General features: G+C 44.7%; 1 protein-coding gene across 2 annotated transcripts in view; it reads right to left on the bottom strand.

The window, feature by feature from the left end:
• Positions 1-20,460, bottom strand: part of LOC118399826 (rho GTPase-activating protein 40) — a 49,682-nt gene that overhangs the window by 11,821 nt on the left and 17,401 nt on the right. For both annotated transcript variants that reach the window (XM_052473211.1, XM_052473210.1), the window contains exons 4-9: positions 15,444-15,549; positions 14,345-14,502; positions 8,596-8,761; positions 8,355-8,446; positions 8,141-8,218; positions 7,735-7,894 (exon numbers count right to left, since the gene is read on the bottom strand). In XM_052473211.1, the coding sequence (XP_052329171.1) occupies positions 7,735-7,894; positions 8,141-8,218; positions 8,355-8,446; positions 8,596-8,761; positions 14,345-14,502; positions 15,444-15,549 (760 nt within the window). The remainder of the gene's footprint in view (positions 1-7,734; positions 7,895-8,140; positions 8,219-8,354; positions 8,447-8,595; positions 8,762-14,344; positions 14,503-15,443; positions 15,550-20,460) is intronic.

Below are 20,460 nucleotides of genomic sequence, written 5' to 3'. Positions count from 1 at the left end.
ATCAGCATATCGATTGCGCAACCAGGGGTGGTAAAACCTTGGATCATTGTTACTCTAACTTCCGCGACGCATATAAGGCCCTGCCCCGCCCCCCTTTCGGAAAAGCTGACCACGACTCCATTTTGTTGATCCCTGCCTACAGACAGAAACTTAAACAAGAGGCTCCCACGCTGAGGTCTGTCCAACGCTGGTCCGACCAAGCTGACTCCACACTCCAAGACTGCTTCCATCACGTGGACTGGGACATGTTTCGTATTGCGTCAGATAAAAATATTGACGAATACACTGATTCGGTGTGCGAGTTCATTAGAACGTGCGTTGAAGATGTCGTTCCCATAGCAACGATAAAAACATTCCCTAACCAGAAACCGTGGATTGATGGCAGCATTCGCGTGAAACTGAAAGCGCGAACCACTGCTTTTAATCAGGGCAAGGTGTCTGGTAACATGACCGAATATAAACAATGCAGCTATTCCCTCCGCAAGGCTATTAAACAAGCTAAGCGTCAGTACAGAGACAAAGTAGAATCTCAATTCAACGGCTCAGACACAAGAGGCATGTGGCAGGGTCTACAGTCAATCACGGACTACAAGAAGAAACCCAGCCCAGTCACGGACCAGGATTTCTTGCTCCCAGGCAGACTAAATAACTTTTTTGCCCGCTTTGAGGACAATACAGTGCCACTGCCACGGCCTGCAACGAAAACATGCGGTCTCTCCTTCACTGCAGCCGAGGTGAGTAAGACATTTAAACGTGTTAACCCTCGCAAGGCTGCAGGCCCAGACGGCATCCCCAGCCGCGCCCTCAGAGCATGCGCAGACCAGCTGGCCGGTGTGTTTACGGACATATTCAATCAATCCCTATACCAGTCTGCTGTTCCCACATGCTTCAAGAGGGCCACCATTGTTCCTGTTCCCAAGAAAGCTAAGGTAACTGAGCTAAACGACTACCGCCCGTAGCACTCACTTCCGTCATCATGAAGTGCTTTGAGCGACTAGTCAAGGACCATATCACCTCCACCCTACCTGACACCCTAGACCAGGGGTGTCAAACATACGGCCCGCGGGCCGGAACCGCCCCCAAGGAGGTTCGATCAGGCCCGCAGGATAATTTGAAAGTGGAAAAAAATGCATAAAAGACATGGAATTAATTTTTTTTTTTTTAAGACAAGCCGCATCACTGAGACAGACTGAAAACAGCAGACGGTATCAATGCGCCATCTGCTGCTTGTTACGACGTTGTTAAGATTGTTAATGTCTCTACCTCTCCACTACACCCTCATTAGCCAAAATGTCGTTATCCAAACGGAGAAAAGTAGATAAGGAGTGTAGAATTTTCAAAGAAAAATGGACCACGTCCTATTTATTTACAGAGATGCACGGAAAACCTTTGTGCTTGGTGTGTTTGCAACAAGTTTCGGTATTGAAGGAATATAATATTCGACGCCACTACGAGACTCATCACAGCGAAAAATATGACGGCTTGCAAGGACAACTGAGAAGAGATAAGATTAACGAATTGCTGGCGGGTCTGAGGAAACAGCAGTCAACTTTCATCCAGAGCCGAGAAGTCAGTGAAGCAGCGGTAAAAGCCAGCTACCTAATTGCTAGCGAAATAGCATTAGCATCGAAGCCGTATTCACTTTGTTAAACGATGCATGATGTTGGCGGCTGAACTTGTATGTCCCGAGAAGCGACAAGCTTTTGCCAATATTAGCATGACGAGGAATACTATAGCAGAGAGGATTTCGGAACTATCGGCAGATTTAGACAGTCAATTGAAACAGAGAGTCAAGTCATTTATTGCATTTTCCGTGGCAATTGACGAGCACTGACATCACAGACGTGGCCCAACTGGCCATATTTATTCGAGGAGTTGATGAGACATTGACTGTTACTGAAGAGTTTCTTGAGTTGGTGCCAATGATGGACACCACAACAGCCGAGGACATTTTCGGCTCTGTCCTTGCTGCATTGGACAGAGTTGGAGTGGACTGGTCCCGCGCTGTCAGCCTGGCTACAGACGGCGCGCCATCCATGGTCGGAAAGAAAGCAGGTGTCGCGACAAAGTTCAAAGACAAAGTACAAGCCCTTAATGGAGGAGATCGTTTCTGGACATTTCACTGTATTTTGCACCAGGAGGCATTGTGTTGCAAGTCGCTGAAAATGGACCACGTCATGGAGGTGGTTGTTCGCACTGTAAATTTCATCCGGTCCAGAGGTCTGAACCATCGTCAGTTTGACAAACTTCTCAGCGACAGCAACATTACCCACAGCCTGCCATACCACACTGAAGTGAGATGGTTAAGCCGAGGCGCTGTGCTGAGGCATTTCTTTGATCTACGAGAGGAAATCGGACAGTTCATGGAGAAAAAGGAAAACCGGTGTTGGAATTACAATCTCAGGAATGGCTACGGGACCTTGCATTCTTGGTTGATATTACTGAACACTTGAACAATCTGAACAAAATGTTGCAAGGCCACACAGTTTTCTGACAACATACATGCATTTAAGTTGAAGCTGACTTTGTGGGAGATGCAACTGGCAAATGGCAACCCTGCCCTGATTTTATCAGTATCTACTACCAGGGTACCCCAAATTAACAGCCCTGGCTGCTAAAATTTTGTGCATGTTTGGGACAACCTACCTTTGTGAACAAATTTTCTCAGTGATGAATATCAATAAAACAAAAATGCGTTCAAGGCTCACAAACAAGCACTTAAATGACATTCTGAAAGTGACAGCTAGTCAGGACATGACACCTGGTGTTGATGCACTTGTACAGGCCAAAAGATGCCAAGTTTCAGGTACAAATACAAGTCCAGACTAGACTAACACCTTTAAAATGCTGCCTTAGATACTGTTTGCATTGAAAGAATACAGCTCTGTGAAGATGAATCCTTACTGTGGTGATTTAAAAATGTGCACTTTAATGTTAGTCAGCAGCTTCAAAACAAAAGTTGTGTGATGGAATTCTACTGTTCATACAACTCCATACATTTTCAGTATGTATTGTATGTGTATGTATGTTTCATGTATGAAGTTTACAGATTTACAGGACAGGCGAACACTTTCTTCATTACACATTTAAAATCACTCTCCTTAGTTTGTAAGGTGTACGCAGGGATTACATTTAGATTTTATATGCGTATGTGTAAGTGGTTTAAAAATTCCTTTCTTTAAAAGTCTCATTTAATCTTAAAGTGCATTACTATATTTTTCAGTACCAATTAAAGTTTTGTGCCTTTGTACAATCAGTGGGATCAGTTGCAATGCATATTTGTGAATGATAAAAGTAAATTGCACATTTGTCTAAGGAAATATGAGGTGTTTCATGAAATGTTTTGTAAAAGGATAGTTCATTAAATTTCAATATTTTCCTAATGTTCTTGTGCTTCTTTACACCAAAACAAAGGAAAGACATGATATTTTGGTTATTTATAGCAGAGTATGGTATAATTTTAATGGTCCGGCCCACTTGACATCTCCCTAGGCCGTATGTGGCCCACGATGCGAAATGAGTTTGACACCCCTGCCCTAGACCCACTCCAATTTGCTTAACGCCCAAATAGGTCCACAGACGACGCAAGCTCAACCACACTGCACACTGCCCTAACCCACCTGGACAAGAGGAATACCTATGTGAGAATGCTGTTCATCGACTACAGCTCGGCATTTAACACCATAGTACCCTCCAAGCTCGTCATCAAGCTCGAGACCCTGGGTCTCGACCCCGCCCTGTGCAACTGGGTACTGGACTTCCTGACGGGCCGCCCCCAGGTGGTAAGGGTAGGCAACAACATCTCCTCCCCGCTGATCCTCAACACGGGGGCCCCACAAGGGTGCGTTCTGAGCCCTCTCCTGTACTCCCTGTTCACCCACGACTGCGTGGCCACGCACGCCTCCAACTCAATCATCAAGTTTGCGGACGACACAACAGTGGTAGGCTTGACTACCAACAACGACGAGACGGCCTACAGAGAGGAGGTGAGGGCCCTCGGAGTGTGGTGTCAGGAAAATAACCGCACACTCAACGTCAACAAAACTAAGGAGATGATTGTGGACTTCAGGAAACAGCAGAGGGAACACCCCCCTATCCACATCGATGGAACAGTAGTGGAGAGGGGAGCAAGTTTTAAGTTCCTCGGCATACACATCACAGACAAACTGAATTGGTCCACTCACACTGACAACGTCGTGAAGAAGGCGCATAAGCGCCTCTTCAACCTCAGGAGGCTGAAGAAATTTGGCTTGTCACCAAAAGCACTCACAAACTTCTACAGATGCACAATCGAGAGCATCCTGGCGGGCTGTATCACCGCCTGGTACGGCAACTGCTCCGCCCTCAACCGTAAGGCTCTCCAGAGGGTAGTGAGGTCTGCACAACGCATCACCGGGGGCAAACTACCTGCCCTCCAGGACACCTACACCACCCGATGTTACAGGAAGGCCATAAAGATCATCAAGGACAACAACCACCCGAGCCACTGCCTGTTCACCCCGCTATCATCCAGAAGGCGAGGTCAGTACAGGTGCATCAAAGCTGGGACCGAGAGACTGAAAAACAGCTTCTATCTCAAGGCCATCAGACTGTTAAACAGCCACCAATAACATTGAGTGGCTGCCACTTTAATAATGGGAATTGATGGGAAATTATGTAAATATATCACTAGCCACTTTAAACAATGCTACCTTATATAATGTTACTTACCCTACATTATTCATCTCATATGCATACGTATATACTGTACTCTATATCATCGACTGCATCCTTATGTAATACATGTATCACTAGCCACTTTAACTATGCCACTTTGTTTACTTTGTCTACATACTCATCTCATATGTATATACTGTACTCAATACCATCTACTGTATCTTGCCTATGCTGCTCTGTACCATCACTCATTCATATATCCTTATGTACATATTCTTTATCCCCTTACACTGTGTATAAGACAGTAGTTTTGGAATTGTTAGTTAGATTACTTGTTGGTTATCACTGCATTGTCGGAACTAGAAGCACAAGCATTTCGCTACACTCGCATTAACATCCGCTAACCATGTGTATGTGACAAATACAATTGGATTTGATTTGATTTGACATTAACCTACTCTGCGTCTCACTAAGACATGGCAGTTGGAACCAAAAATCTCAAATTTGGACTCATCAGACCAGAGGACAGATTTGCACTGGTCTAATGTCCATTGCTCGTGTTTCTTGGCTTTGCAGAAATTCGACCATGAAAGCCTGATTCACACAGTCTCCTCTGAACAGTTGATGTTGAGACGTGTCTGTTACTTGAACTCTGTGAAGCATTTATTTGGGCTGCAATCTGAGGTGCAGTTAACTGTAATGAACATATCCTCTGCAGCAGAGGTAACTCTCGGTCTTTCCATCCTGTGACGGTTCTCATGAGAGCCAGTTTCATCATAGCGCTTGATGGTTTTTGCGACTGCACTTGAAGAAACTTTCCAAGTTCTTGAAATGTTCCAAATGGACTGACCTTCATGTCTTAAAGTAATGATAGGCTGTCGTTTGTCTTTGCTTATTCTCTTTGTCATAATATGGACTTGGCCTTTAATCAAATAGGGCTATCTTCTGTATACCACCCCTACTTTGTCACAACACAACTGATTGGCTCAAACGCATTAAGAAGGAAAGAAATTCCACAAAAAGGCACACCTGTTAATTGAAATGCATTCCAGGTGACTACCTCATGAAGCTGGTTGAGAGAACGCCAAGAGTGTGCAAAGCTGTCATCAAAGCAAAGGGTGACTACTTTGAAGAATCTCAAATCTCAAATATTCTTTGATTTGTTAAACCCTCCTGTTTTGTTCGTTTTCATATTGAAATAATTCTGTCTTCCCGGTCCAAAGTCACCGCCCCATTTATAGCTGATTATAAATCCATAATAATACATATATTATCACCTAATATTGTGTTAGATCTTTTTATCAACTTAAGTTCTTGTGAACATTACAAGTTTTGAACTTCTATTTGCTATTAATGGCCTGTAGGCCTTATTGACCTGAGCTCATACAACTCGTTTTTGAGTACAAAACAGCATAATGTATGGATTATTTTGACTATAACAAGTACTCAGATGAAACATAGTGCTATTTATCAGACTATTTTGTGTCAAAGTTTAACAAGGACAATCTCCTCCTCACCATTGTCATGATCAAAAGATATGATCAAGGTCCTCACATACAATATATTGTTTGGTCATTGTGCTGCCACAGAATGAATTGTGAGCAAGGCCTCAAAAAAGCTTTATATACCAGAGCTGTGAGAAAAGTTCTATATATTATTGAAACAATGTTGAGATTGTTTGTGACAATGCCAGCAGGTGTGGTCCCCGTGGGGGAAAGATTCTATTGGGGAAAGGTTCCTGTGGGGGTTGCCAATGGAAGCCAAGAAGTGGAATGATGTGTGTGTGTGTGTGTGTGTGTGTGTGTGTGTGTGTGTGTGTGTGTGTGTGTGTGTGTGTGTGTGTGTGTGTGTGTGTGTGTGTGTGTGTGTGTGTGTGTGTGTGTGTGTGTGTGTGTGTGTGTGTGTGTGTGTGTGTGTGTGTGTGTGTGTGCTCAAACACACATGCATGTGGGGGTCTGGGAGAGGAAGTGCGTCCATCTGATGAATGGGCATCTGCCTGAACTCAATTTTATACACTAATTGTAGTCTCACCCATTCATTTCTAATGACCAGTCATTTTGGACCTGGAACACCTAAGGTGTTAAATAAATAAAGTGAAATACAACACCCAAAATGTAATGAAAATCATCTAAATGTATTTTGTGTGTTGAGATGCCCTGTGTGGACAAAGTCATGGAACCTTATGACAATCAGATTAAATTAACTCAATTTCTCAGATAGAAAATGTGTAGATCGGTCCAATTCGAACGGAACACAGCAGCAGGGTTAAACACTTTTTTGGTTACTACATGATTCATGGTATGTGTTATTACATATATACAATGTAGAAAATAGTAAAACAATTAAGAAAAACCCTGGAATGAGCAGGTGTGTCCACATTTTTGACTGGTACTGTATATATATATATATATATTTTTTTTCTTTTTTAAATAAATAGATCTGAACTATAATTTCCTCTCCTTTAGCTCAACAATGATCTGATCTGCAGACAAAGAGGTGTCTAAAAATGATAAAGATTCACCTCACAAGCTAAAGGCCGAGCTAGTCATCATCAATCAGATCGTCATTTATTATGGTAGTCTATCATTACATCATTTCTTTGTTGACATTAAATGGTACAGGAAGCGATTGCATTATTAGCACATTCCATTCGAACAGCTAAAAAAAGGCTATTAAGTTGTTTATCTTCTCTTAGACCTTTAAGTACCAAGTACAAAAGAGACAAGCGTTTTTATATTCCGCTTATCGATACAGTAGCAAAGACTTAGGTAATTATGCTTCGGGCTTAGATAGTTATGACCATGCACACTACGGGTTGCGTGACTGAGCAGGCTGGGTTATATTCTGCTATCGATACAGTAATGACACTCTGACACGTTACCATGCTATTTTCACAGTACGCAGGTCTGTGAAGGCCCGAGTAATCACAGGCTACATCGTCATGAGCGTGTTACTCTGACTAACGGGGTGACCGACGAATCAGCACATGTCTTGGTGCACATGGACTTGATGCCGTGTATGAAATTCCTTGCATGAGAGGAACAAGCTGGTGTATGGTTTGTTGTTGCTCTGGCTCACCCCTGACTGCGCTGAACGCGTTGAGGTGCTCTGTGGTGAGCAGTGGAGAAGGCAGCTCTCGAATAAACTTCTTCACTAGCGCTGCAGCGTCGTTGGGGCTGACCTCTTCCCAACTGAATCCTCCACTGTAGAAGTTCTGCTCCAGATCCTGCTGCAACTTCTAATAAATAAAAAACACGGGACAAAAACAGACAAGATTCAGTAAACAATTAGGTATAGTTCTGTGTGCTTTTTTCTCAGTCATATTCCTCCCTTCCATATACTCAGAATATATACTCCCTTCCATATACTCAGAATATATACTCCCTTCCATATACTCAGAATATGCCATGGCCAAGAAAGGGACAGGGAGGATATGAATGATTGTGGGGGGAAAAAGTGTCTGTTCATTCTGAAATGATCTCACCTTGATTCTGGACTGAGAGCCTGGAACCCGCAGGATGCCTTCTGAGTCTACTCCGCTCTTCTCCAGGAAAGAGAGCAGCTGTAGAGGAGAGAGAGAAACAGAACTAAACCTAAGAAGAGCATCAGTCACGTAGGTCATCATGCTCTTGCATAGGTTTTCAATATACAGAAGATATTAGAAATGGGCTGATGTTAACTAGAGCTGTTTAGCTTACCGCCTGCAGGATGAGAGGAGTGGTGGCAGTGGGATTGATTTTCTGATCATTCTCCAACAGCATGGCCAAGGGGACCCCATACAGGGCGCTCTCTTTGAATGAGAGAGGGAGAGAAAGGTTAGCATAGCAATGCTATACAACTTTTCATTCTCCTAGGGCTTGACACATGCGTTTTGCAGCAGAGACAGGAGAGGCATGTGGTGTGCATGCGTTCATGTCATGTTACAGGGAGTTCACATACCTAGTATCTTCCTCTTGCAGGTTTTGTGTCTCTTCACATCGAGCTCCAGCAGGTCGCAGAGCGCTGTCATTTCGATGAGGGCCAGCTGACGAACTTTCTTCATGTCCTGATTGGACAGGTCATGGATACGAGTCACACCCAGACGACACTGAGGGCAGGTCATCCTCTGTATGTGGGGGGAGAATATAAGCAAGGGATCAGAAACAACAGTTTGTTTTTGTTAAACATCTCTACATTTTTTTTTCTCTCTCTATCTCTCTCTCTCTCTCTCTCTCTCTCTCTCTCTCTCTCTCTCTCTGCAATGACTATAACTCAAATAATGAAAACAAAGATATTTTGGCCTTGTGTGTTTACTTAACGTGTTCTATTTCAATTGCTCCTTCTGTGTCTCACTACGGGTAATGCCTCGTAGGGGAGGAGTCTCAGGAAGACCCCCCCCCAGGTGATTGATATACGCCATTACCGTGGTGTTGTCTGATCTGATCAAGGCATGGGCTCCCGAGTGGTGCAGCGGTCTAAGGCACTGCATCTCCGTGCTTGAGGCGTCACTACAGACACCCTGGTTCGAATCCAGGCTGTATCACAACCGGCGGTGATTGGGAGTCCCATAGGGCGGCGCATAATTGGCCCTGCGTCGTACGGGTTTGGCCGGTGTAGGCCGTCATTGTAAATGAAAATGTGTTCTTAACTGACTTGCCTAGTTAAATAAAAAAATTGAATTTCCCCTCAAAGAAGGGCAGGGGTGACAGGCGAACTGTCCTGAGCTCCAGCACACTGCCACTCCTTGTGGAGCTCTAGAGTCCGCTCGCTGCCATACCTCTGAAGACTGCCCCCCAACCTGCTAGCAAGTCATCGGTGCACACAAGCTCCCTGTGGTGAACTCTGTTCAGTGTTACTCCCTCCAACAGGTAGGAGGAGGGAGAGTGCCATTTCAACAGAGTCCTCACACATGCATTTGTCGCTGACAATGTCTGTGTCGTCTCTGGTATAGATGGTGATATTGGAACCATCGCTGGAGTGGCCTGATGTGAAGAAGGCCCAGCGGAATCAACAGAGAAGCTGACGTGAGTAGGCCAAGTATCTTCTGGCACTCTAATACGGACACGGTCTATGTAGGCCTGTATCTTCTCTAATCTCACCTGAGGTAGACGTGCTCTCATAAGAGTTGAGTCGATCAACAGGTCTTCTCCCTGTTTAGGGTGAGGCACAGGTCTTGAATGAGCTTCAAGATTATCTTTGTGTCTGCTGTAGCTTGCTCTCTTGATTGAGCACATACCAGCCAGTCGTCCAGGCAGTTCAGCACTAGAATGTCCTAGGACACGACTGAGTCCATGCACTTTGTGAACGGACGGCAACAGCGAGGCCGAACGGGAGGACTTTAAATTCGTAAGCCACTCCTTTGAAGGCAAACCGGAGGTAATTTCATTGATCTCGATGAACAGGAACGTGAAGTACGCATCCTTCAAGTCAAGCGTGGTGAACCATTGGCCGCTCTAGACTGCCTGATACCCGCGCTGGCGTGAGCATCTTAAACTTGAGCTCTTTTAAACATTTGTTGAGGCCGTTCAGGATCAGCCGAAAGCTGTCATCCTTTTTTTGGAACTATGAAATACGTGGAGTAGAACCCACTTAGCTGTTCTAGTAGCTCTACCTTTCTGATTGCGTCCTTGCTCAGGAACGAGGCTATCTCCACCCGGAGCGTATCCTTCCTCACCCCATTTGCCACCGAGGTGACCCAGATGCCTCTGTAGGATGGTGGTCGGCATTGGAACTGGAGTTTGTATCCCCCCAGGACTGTGGCCAGTACCCAGGGAGACTCCACCTTCCTCTCCCAATTTGCCCTTTGGGCCCGGAAGAGACAGCCAAGGCAGATCGCGAGCACCTCAGGGGGACTTTCAGGGCCCATCCTTCTTAGCCATGTAAGGGTGGTCACGACCCCTTGTGCTTGTGCTGTCGGGGTGCAAAACGCCAGGTTCCCATTTCCCTACCCTCATACATAGTCTATCTAGCACCCAGTTTCTTTGTCCCAATTCTATGATCTGGTCCATGAGATGGCATTGAGACAGGCTAGATGACGGTAGTTGTAACTGGACACAAGTAGCCCCCAAGCTAAAGCTCTCCCCTCTGTACCACTTTGTGTTCAAGCCAAGGCTGGACAGGTAAAATTCAGTCGCCACCAAGCACTGTTCCCACACCATGCTTACAGCACTTCACCTCCAGAAATATAATGCACTTTTTCCCCCTTGCCAAGGGGTAGAGAGACGTGTGATTTCTATCGGGAGCGACTCTCCATAAAAGCCGCCAGAGGGTGCAGCCAGACCGGCTTAGGGGCCTGTCCACTGCGGCAGAGAGGATTAGGGCACAGCTCACATGGTGGCTGGCCCTGCCCCCTCTCATGAAGAAGACAGATTTTTCCCTCGCCCACTATCAGAAGAGGGCTGCTGCTGATTTTCTAGAGCCCTATCCCCCAGGCAGTGACCAATCATTTGTGCCCGCTGTTTACTGTTTGGTCCATCTGTCACTTACATGCTTCAGAAATGTGACATCTGTAAGAAGGAGGGTGAAGCCTTTGAACTTCTTTATACCCCGCAAACCCAGGCCCCATGGGGAAAAAAACAAAGAATTCTATTTTTTTGCCCCATTCCAGACGTACTCTGCTTTCTACAGGACCTTTTGGACGATGAAAAAGCATGTTTTTCATTGTAAAGGTGTATTTGGCTGCCATCTCTCCCTGATCTGATAGTTTTATGAAGGTCGGGTGTCACCTACGTCTAATACACAACAGCTGGTATCCATCCTGGTATCTTTTTGTTATGCTTGAGGCCATTTCACAGCCGCCGTTCGGGCCGCTGGAATGCGTGGAAATTTGATTTCTCTCCTTTAAATCCACATAGCTATTAGCCATTATTAGACATTACAAGTGGGTAGGAGAGCTGCACGCATTGTCAGCCCACCGCTCGTGTCTGTGCTTTGCCCCAGGCTTATCCGAGGTTACATTACAACCTAACTCCGCTTTTGTGCCTGAACTCAGTTGTGCTTATAATCGCCTCACTTTAGAGCTGTTGACCTTTCATCCACCACTCTTCTCCTCCATGGAGGAAGAACATTTCCACCTCTTTCCACCATTTCCACCTCCACCTCTACAGTTGAAGTCGGAAGTTTACATACACTTAGGTTGGTGTCATTAAAACTTGGTCCTTCTGTAGCTCAGTTGGTAGAGCATGGGGCTTGTAACGCCAGGGTAGTGGGTTCGATCCCCGGGACCACCCATACGTAGAATGTATGCACACATGACTGTAAGTCGCTTTGGATAAAAGCGTCTGATAAATGGCATATATATTTTTCAACCACTCCACAAATTTCTTGACTTGTGTAGTAGGATTCAATCTTAGTCCTGTATTGACGCTTCGCCTGTTTGATGGTTCATCTGAGGGCCTAGTGGGATTTCTTATAAGCGTCCAGATTAGTGTCCCACTCCTTGAAAGCCGCAGCTCTAGCCTTTAGCCGGGTGTGGATGTTGCCTGTAATCCATGGCTTCTGGTTGGGATATGTACAGTTGAAGTTGGAGGTTTACATGCACTTAGGTTGGAGTCATTAAAACCTGTTTTTAAACCACTCCACAAATTTCTTGTTAACAGACTATAGTTTTGGCATGTCGGTTAGGACATCTGCCTTGTGCATGACACAAGTAGTTTTCCAACAATTGTTTACAGACAGATTATTTCACTTATCACAATTCACTGTATCACAATTCCAGTGGGTCAGAAGTTTACATACACTAAATTGACTGTGCCTTTAAACAGCTTGGAACAGCTTCTGATGGGCTAATTGATATCATTTGAGTCATTTGGAGGTGTACCTGTGGATGTATTTCAAGGTTACCCTCTAACTCAGTGCCTCTTTGCTTGACATCATGGGAAAATCAGAAGAAGAAAAATAAATCTAAAGAATCATCCAAGACCTCCGAAAAAAATTGTAGACCTCCACAAGTCTGGTTCATCCTTGGGAGCAATTTCCAAAACAACTGAAGGTACAACATTCATCTGTACAAACAATAGTACCCAAGTATAAACACCATGGGACCATGCAGCTGTAATACCGCTCAGGAAGGAGACGTGTTCTGTCTCCTAGAGATGAACGTACTTTGATGTGAAAAGTGAAATTCAATCCCAGAACAACAGCAACGGACTTTGTGAAGATGCTGGAGGAAACAGGTACAACAGTATCTATATCTGTAACGAATCCTGTATCGACATAACCTGAAATGCTGCTCAGCAAGGAAGAAGCCACTGCTCCAAAACTGCCATAAAAAAGCCAGACTACGGCTTGCAACTGCACATGAAGACAAAGATCGTACTTTTTGGAGAAATGTCCTCTGGTCTAATGAAACAAAAATATAACTGTTTGGCCGTAATGACCATTGTTATGTTTGGAGGAAAAAGGGGGAGGCTTGCAAGCCGAACACCACCATCCCAACCGTGAAGCTCAGGGGTGGCAGCATCATGTTGTGGGGGTGCTTTGCTGTAGGAGGGACTGGTGAACTTCACAAAATAGATGGTATCATGAGGCAGGAAAATTATGTGGATATATTGAAGCAACATCTCAAGACATCAGTAAGGAAGATAAAGCTTGGTCGCAAATGGGTCTTCCAAATGGACAATGGCCCCAAGCATACTTCCAAAGTTGTGGCAAAATGGCTTAAGGACAACAAAGTCATGGTATTGGTGTGGCCATCACAAACCCCTGACCTCAAACCTATGTAAAATGTGTGGGCAGAACTGAAAAAGAGTGTGCGAGCAAGGAGGCCTACAAACCAAAATTCACCCAATTTATTGTGGGAAGCTTGTGGAAGGCTACCCGAAACGTTTGACCCAAGTTAAACAATTTAAAGGCAATGCTTCCAAATATTAATTGAGTGTATGTAAACTCCTGACCCACTGGGAATGTGATGAAAGAAATAAAATCTGAAATAAATCATTCTCTCTACTATTATTCTGACATTTCACATTCTTAAAATAAAGTGGTGATCCTAACTGACCTAAGACAGGAAAATTATGAAATGTCAGGAATTGTGAAAAACTGAGTTTAAATGTAGTTGGCTAAGGTAAACTACCGACTTCAACTGTAGATGGACAGGACGAGAGCCCTACAAAAGAGCGATCAGCACTGTCTCTTGGTCACCTGCCCACGCAGGGAGACCCATTTCTCTCCGGCGTTTATGCAATTGGATAGTGGAGGCTATTATAGTGGCATAGAATAGCAAGGGTTTACCACCTCCGGAGATCCCGAGGGCTCACTCCACCAGAGGTATGGCTGCATCATGGGCATTGCTCAAAGGTGTCTTTGTTCAAAAGGTCTGTAATGAGGCATGTTGGGGAACAGGTTCTACTGACAACGGCACTGCGTCACTGCGTCACTCGTTAACGCACATGGAGCTTAGTGTCGTAACTTCTGAGGGTTGATCCTGTCTAGACTTGGCTTCGGAGAGTATATGAACACTAAGGGAGCTGTTTATATGCCCATAGTGAGGCAACGAACAAGTAATTTAAATATAACTTAAGGTTACTTACTGTAACCCCGGTTATATAATATTATGAGTGAGGTGTCTCACTGCGTCTTGCTAAAGACAAACGTACTAGAAGTGAAGATGTACTTTCTTTGTCTTATACTAAATAATGAATTCTATCATTTCCTAACACTGTTATCTAACATACTGTACGGGGGGGGAGCGAGAGAGAGACACTCTTACAGGCAGTGTGCCGTCCTCCTTCCTCTTCCGGCCGTTGTTCTGTATCTGTGGCAGCATGGCCTGTTTCAACAAGATGGCCGCCTGTTCACAGTACGCCACGTCTGTGATGAAGACATCCTCTTTAGGATCTCCTCCATGCTGCTGCTCCAAGCTGACCTCTGGCAAACATACACATGTTGATGTGTTAATGAATGTGTACAAAAATATACAAAAATTATGTTTATTGTCATAGACTGTTCTCTCTGCTACCGCACGGCAAGCGGTACCAGAGCGCCAAGTCTAGGTCCAAAAGACTCCTTGGCAGCTTCTATCCCCTACCCATAAGACTGCTGAACAGTTAATCACATGGCTACCCAGACTAATCTGCATTGACCCTCCACCCTTTTTTACACTGCTGCTACTCTCTGTTTATTATCTCTGCATAGTCACTTTACATGTATATTTTACCTCAACTACCCTGTACCCCCACATTGACTCGGTACCGGTCCCCGCTGTATAAAGCCTCGTTATTGTGTTGTGTTACTTATTTCTTTTTTACTTTAGTATGTTTAGTAAATATTTTCTTAACTCTTATTTTTCTTTAAACTGCATTGTTGGTTAAGGGCTTGTATGTAAGCATTTCAGGCAAAGGTCTACTACACCTGTTGTATTCGGTGCATGTGACCAATAAAACTGGATTCAATTTGACAGTGAAATGTGTTGTTTCACAGGGTCAGCCATAACAGTACGACGTCTCTGGACCAAATTAGGGTTAAGTGCCACGATCAAGGGTACATCGACAAATGTTTCACCTTGTCAGCTCGGGTATTCGAACGAGCAACCTCTCAGTTTTGGACCTAACTCTCTAACCACTGGACTACCTGTCGCCCTAATTAGTGTGCCTCATAGTAGCCATAATGGTTAGCATACTGGAGCTAACTCAGGTAATACAACACAAGTAAATGTTCGCTCAGTGCATGCTGATCCCGAAGGTGATCTTAAATTAAGTTGAGTTTACTATGGCTAGCAAGGCCAGCTGGTCTGGGGAGAGAGAGTTCAGGATTCATCTGAAACAATCAGAACAGAGGATGTGGAGTAGAAATGTGGAGCTAGCTGATACCTTGTCGTAGGGTCTTGGTGATAGTCTCCATGCTGTCCTCTGGTATAGATGATATAGATGCGCTAGGTTCTATAGGCTCAGGGTCTTGCGACTCTGGTAGAGGCGTCTGCATGGGGAGGATAGAAGGCACCAATCAGAAACAATGGGGTTGAAAAGCTACTGTAACAGTTGATCTGATTTGTTGTTGTTATTTTTATATACCATTGTGGCCTACACTTAAGAAAATACCAATCCCAGAGAGGATAACACATGAAAGCATTAAACAACACTTATTTCCATTGTGGTCCTAGTTGTCCTTTTGCATAATTTCACTGTCAGATGAATAGAAGTAGGGCGAGAGAAGAGGTGTTTTCTAGTGTTAGATAGCTGATATGATCAGAGGAGCAGCAGTTCCACTCCCATCTCGGGGCCGCTCAGAGACGTGATTTCCCTTTTATTCTGATAGGTCAACTGTCTTTCTTAATAGAGTCAGTTACAACTGTTCTGCTCCTTTGAGAATGGACACCAGTGGAATGAATGAATTAGACTATTTAAACAAAGAGATTCTCTAAGGTGTTTTGCATTTTTTTTTCATCTTTGCTGATGTCTACTTGACTCAGCAGTGGCTGCTGGTGCAAAAATCAAAGAATAAAAGACTGATTGAATGGCGCAGGTGGCTGCCGTTTTATGGGTTCTTTCACCAATTGTGCTATTGTGTGCATGTTTTCACGTTATTTGTAACTTATTTTGAACATAATGTTTCTGCCACCGTCTCTTATGACCGAAAATAGCCTCTGGATATCAGGACAGCGACTACTCACCTCATACTGGACAAAGATTTATTCTTTAACGAGTCGGACGCAAAGGATTGACTTCAGACAACCGACAAGGCCAACATCCCCATCATTCGCAGGAGAAAGAGACGGTGATATCAGGGACGTAGGTTCGGGGTGCCTTGTAAGGATCCAACGGCTGGCTAGTGGGTTAATCTACCATCAGTCCTATTAGCCAACGTACAATCATTGGAAAATAAAATAGACGAGCTACGATCCCAAATATCCTACCAACGGGACATTAAAAACTGTAATATGTTATTTTTAATCGAGTCGTGGATGAACGACGACATGGATAAAATACAGCTGGCCGGTTTTACGCTGTATTGACGTGATAGAACAGCTGCCTCCGGTAAGACAAGGGGTGGCGGTCTGTGTATATTTGTAAACAACAGCTGGTAAACTAAATCTATTATTAAGGAAGTCTCGAGGTTATGCTCGCCTGAGGTAGAGTATTTCATGATAAGCTGTAGACCACACTATTTACCAAGAAGGTTTTCCACTTTATTTTTCGTAGCTGTCTATTTACCACCCCAAACCGATGCTGGCACTAAGTCCCCACTCACTGAGCAGTATAAGGCCATAAGCAAACAGGAAAATGCTCACCTAGAGGCGGAGCTCCTAGTGGCCGGGGACATTAATGCAGGGAAACTTAATCCGTTTTACCTCATTTCCACCAGCATGTAAAACGTGCAACCAGAGGAAAAAAAACTCTAGAGACACGTACAAAGCTCTCCCTCACCCTCCATCTGACAGATCTGACCATAATTATATTCTCTTGATTCCTGCTTACAAGTAAAAACCAAATCAGGAAGCACCAGTGACTCGGTCAATAAAGAAGTGGTCAGATGACAAAGATGCTAAGCTACAAGAGTGTTTTGCTAGCACAGAGTGGAATATGTTCTGGCATTCTTCCGATGGCATTGAGGAGTACATCACATCAGTCACAGGCTTCATCAATAAGTGAATCGATGATATCGTCCCCACAGTGACCATATGTACATACCCCAACCAGATGCCATGGATTACAGGCAACATCCGCACCGAGCGAATGGGTAGAGCTGCCGCTTTCAAGGAGCGGGACTCTAACCCGGAGGCTTAAAAGAAATTCCACTATGCCCTCAGACAAACCATCAAGCAGGCAAAGCGTCAATACAGGACTAAGATTGAACCGTGCTACACTGGCTACGATGCTCATCGGGTGTGGCAGGACTTGCAAACTATTACAGACTACAAAGGGAAGCAGAGCCGCGAGCTGCCCAGTGACACAAGCTTACCAGATGAGCTAAATTACTTCTATGCTCACTTCGAGGCAAGCACCACTGAAGCATGCGGACAACTGTGTGATTACGCTCTCTAGAGCCAATGTGAGAAAGACCTTTAAACATGTCAACATTCACAAGGCCGCAGGGCCAGATGGATTACCGTGACGTGTACTCTGAGCATACGCTGACCAATTGACAAGTGTCTTCACTAACATTTTCAACCTGTGCCTGACTGAGTCTGTAATACCAACATGTTTCAAGCAGACCACCGTAGTCCCTGTGCCCAAGAACACCAAGGTAACCTGCCTAAATGACTACCAACCCGTAGCACGTCTGGAGCCATTAAGTGCTTTAAAAGGCTGTTCATGGCTCACATCAACACCATTATCCCATTATCCCATAAACTCTAGACCCACTCCAATTTGAATACCGCCCCAACAGATCTGCAGATGCAATCTCTATTGCACTCCACACTGCCCTTTCCCACCTGGACAAAAGCAACACCTATGTGAGAATGCTATTCATTGACTACAGCTCAGCGTTCAACACAATAGTGTCCTCAAAGCTCATCAATAAACTAAGCACCCTGGGACTAAACACCTGCCCTCTGCAACTGGATCCTGGATTTCCTGACGGGCCACCCCCAGGTGGTAAGGGTAGGTAACAACACATCTGCCACGCTGTTCCTCAACAAGGGGGCCTCTCAGGGGTGCGTGCTCAGCCCCCTCCTGTACTCCCTGTTCAGACATGACTGTATGGCCAGGCACGACGCCAACACCATCATTGAGTTTTCAGACGACACAACAGTGGTAGGCCTGATCACCGACAACGACGAGACAGCCTATAGGGAGGAGGTCAGAGACCTGACCATGTGGTGCAAGGACAACAACCTCTCTCTCAATGTGACCAAGACAAAGGAGATGATTGTGGACTACAGGAAAAGGAGCACCGAGCACGCCCCCATTCTCATCGACGGAGCTGTAGTGGAGCAGGTTGAGAGCTTCAAGGTCCTTGGCGTCCACATCACCAACAAACTAACATGGTCCAAGCCAGAGGTGTGGACTCGAGTCACATGACTTGGATTCGAATCACAAATATAATGTCTTGCAACTCGACTTTGACTTTAACACCAATGACTCGTGACTTGACATGGACTTGAGCCTTATGAGCCTAAATATTAAAAATGATGCTATTAAAAAAAAGTGTGCAGCGCATCAACTCCATTAACTGATTACAGTTTGAATCGGACAGCAGCCAATCAAATTGTGCGTGGCAGTGCGTGGCAGTGCAACTGTAACTTGTTTCATGAGTTTCTTTTTGCTGGCTTGTGATGTCTGGAGCCTGTATTGTTATGTGTGCTCCTCACTGCTTGCCTAGATTAGACTTGCAGATTGACTCGCCACCACGCTGTTCGGCGCTGGAAAAGATCAAATGAGCACATTTGTGGCATAGTGCCTCCTAGAATGGTTATCTACTCTTCCTAACCTGCTGATTACAGCGAGTGCTTGAACCTCTGATTGTGTTTATGCTTCACACAAATCCCACCATTCCCCTCTCTGCTGTCCTCCGCAGTTTTCTCCATTGATAATGAATGGAGAACGTCGGCTTATTTCATCTGAGGCACCGCATGCAGATAGAAATGCAATATATAGATCTGTACTCCATTCTCTATTCTACACGGCAAAGGCTGTTGTAGGAGATGTACTTCTATGCAACCAGCCTACCACGCCTCTCTCGATGTCACAGAGGGGGTGGGGGGGTCTTTCTGATAGCTACCCATGTATTTCCATGGAAATATAACGTTTATTTGAAAAGGAATAAATATATAGATATTTTTAAAAGCGTACATGATTTGCGTAAATGTAATATGCTATTACTCTTGTTAAACATATGAAATGGTATTACATTTGGTGAAGAGCACATTATGACTTGTTTAGGACTCAAAACTCAAAGTTTAGGACTTGACTTGACTTGATGGTCTTGACTTGAGCCTTGACTCGGACTTGCCTGTCTTGACTTGGGACTTGACTTGGGACTTGAGTGCTAAGACTTGAGACTTACTTGTGACTTGTAAAACAATGACTTGGTCCCACCTCTGGTCCAAGCACGCCAGGACAGTCATGAAGAGGGCACGACAAAACCTATTCAAAACCTATTCCCTCACCATCGAGTTGCATCACTGCCTGGTATGGCAACTGCTCGGCTTCCGACTGCAAGGCACTTAGAGGGTAATGCGTACGGCTCTGTACATCACTGGGGCCAAGCTTCCTGCCATCCAGGACCTTTATACCAGGTGGTGTCAGAGGAAGGCCCTAAAAATGTTCAAAGGCTCCAGCCATCCAAGTCATAGACTGTTCTCTCTGTTTCCGCACGGTGGTACCGAAGCGCCAAGTCTAGTTCCAAAAGGCTTCTTAATTTAACAGCTTCTACCCCCAAGCCATAAGACTCCTGAACAGCTAATCAAATGGCTACCCAGACTATTTGCATGCCCCCCCCCAACCAGCTGCTACTCTCTAATTATTATCTATGCATATTCACTTTAACTCTACCTACATGTACATATTACCTCAATTACCTCAACTAACCGGTGGCCCCGCACATTTACTCTGTACCGGTACCTCCTGTAGATAGCCTCGTTACTGTTATTTTACTGCTGTTCTTTAACTATTTGTTGTTTACATTTTATTTCTTTTTTTGCTTAACACTTATTTTTCTTTAAACTGCATCATTGGTTACGGGCTTGTAAGTAAGCAATTCACCTGTTGTATTCGACAAGTACGATTTGATTTGAAAGAATACATCGAATTTTATGTGTGTATTTGTTTTGTTTCAGCTGCTTGTACAGGAAATCCATCATGTTATCACAGGAAACAGAAACATGTTAGCACAGGAAACAGAAAAGCTGCGGTTTGATTGCACCTTGATTGAACAGAGCCAGTA

The sequence above is a fragment of the Oncorhynchus keta genome, chromosome 21, assembly GCF_023373465.1.
Source record: "Oncorhynchus keta strain PuntledgeMale-10-30-2019 chromosome 21, Oket_V2, whole genome shotgun sequence".
In the NCBI taxonomy this organism is placed as follows: Eukaryota; Metazoa; Chordata; class Actinopteri; order Salmoniformes; family Salmonidae; genus Oncorhynchus; species Oncorhynchus keta.
This window is presented reverse-complemented; position numbering and strand designations above follow the sequence as displayed.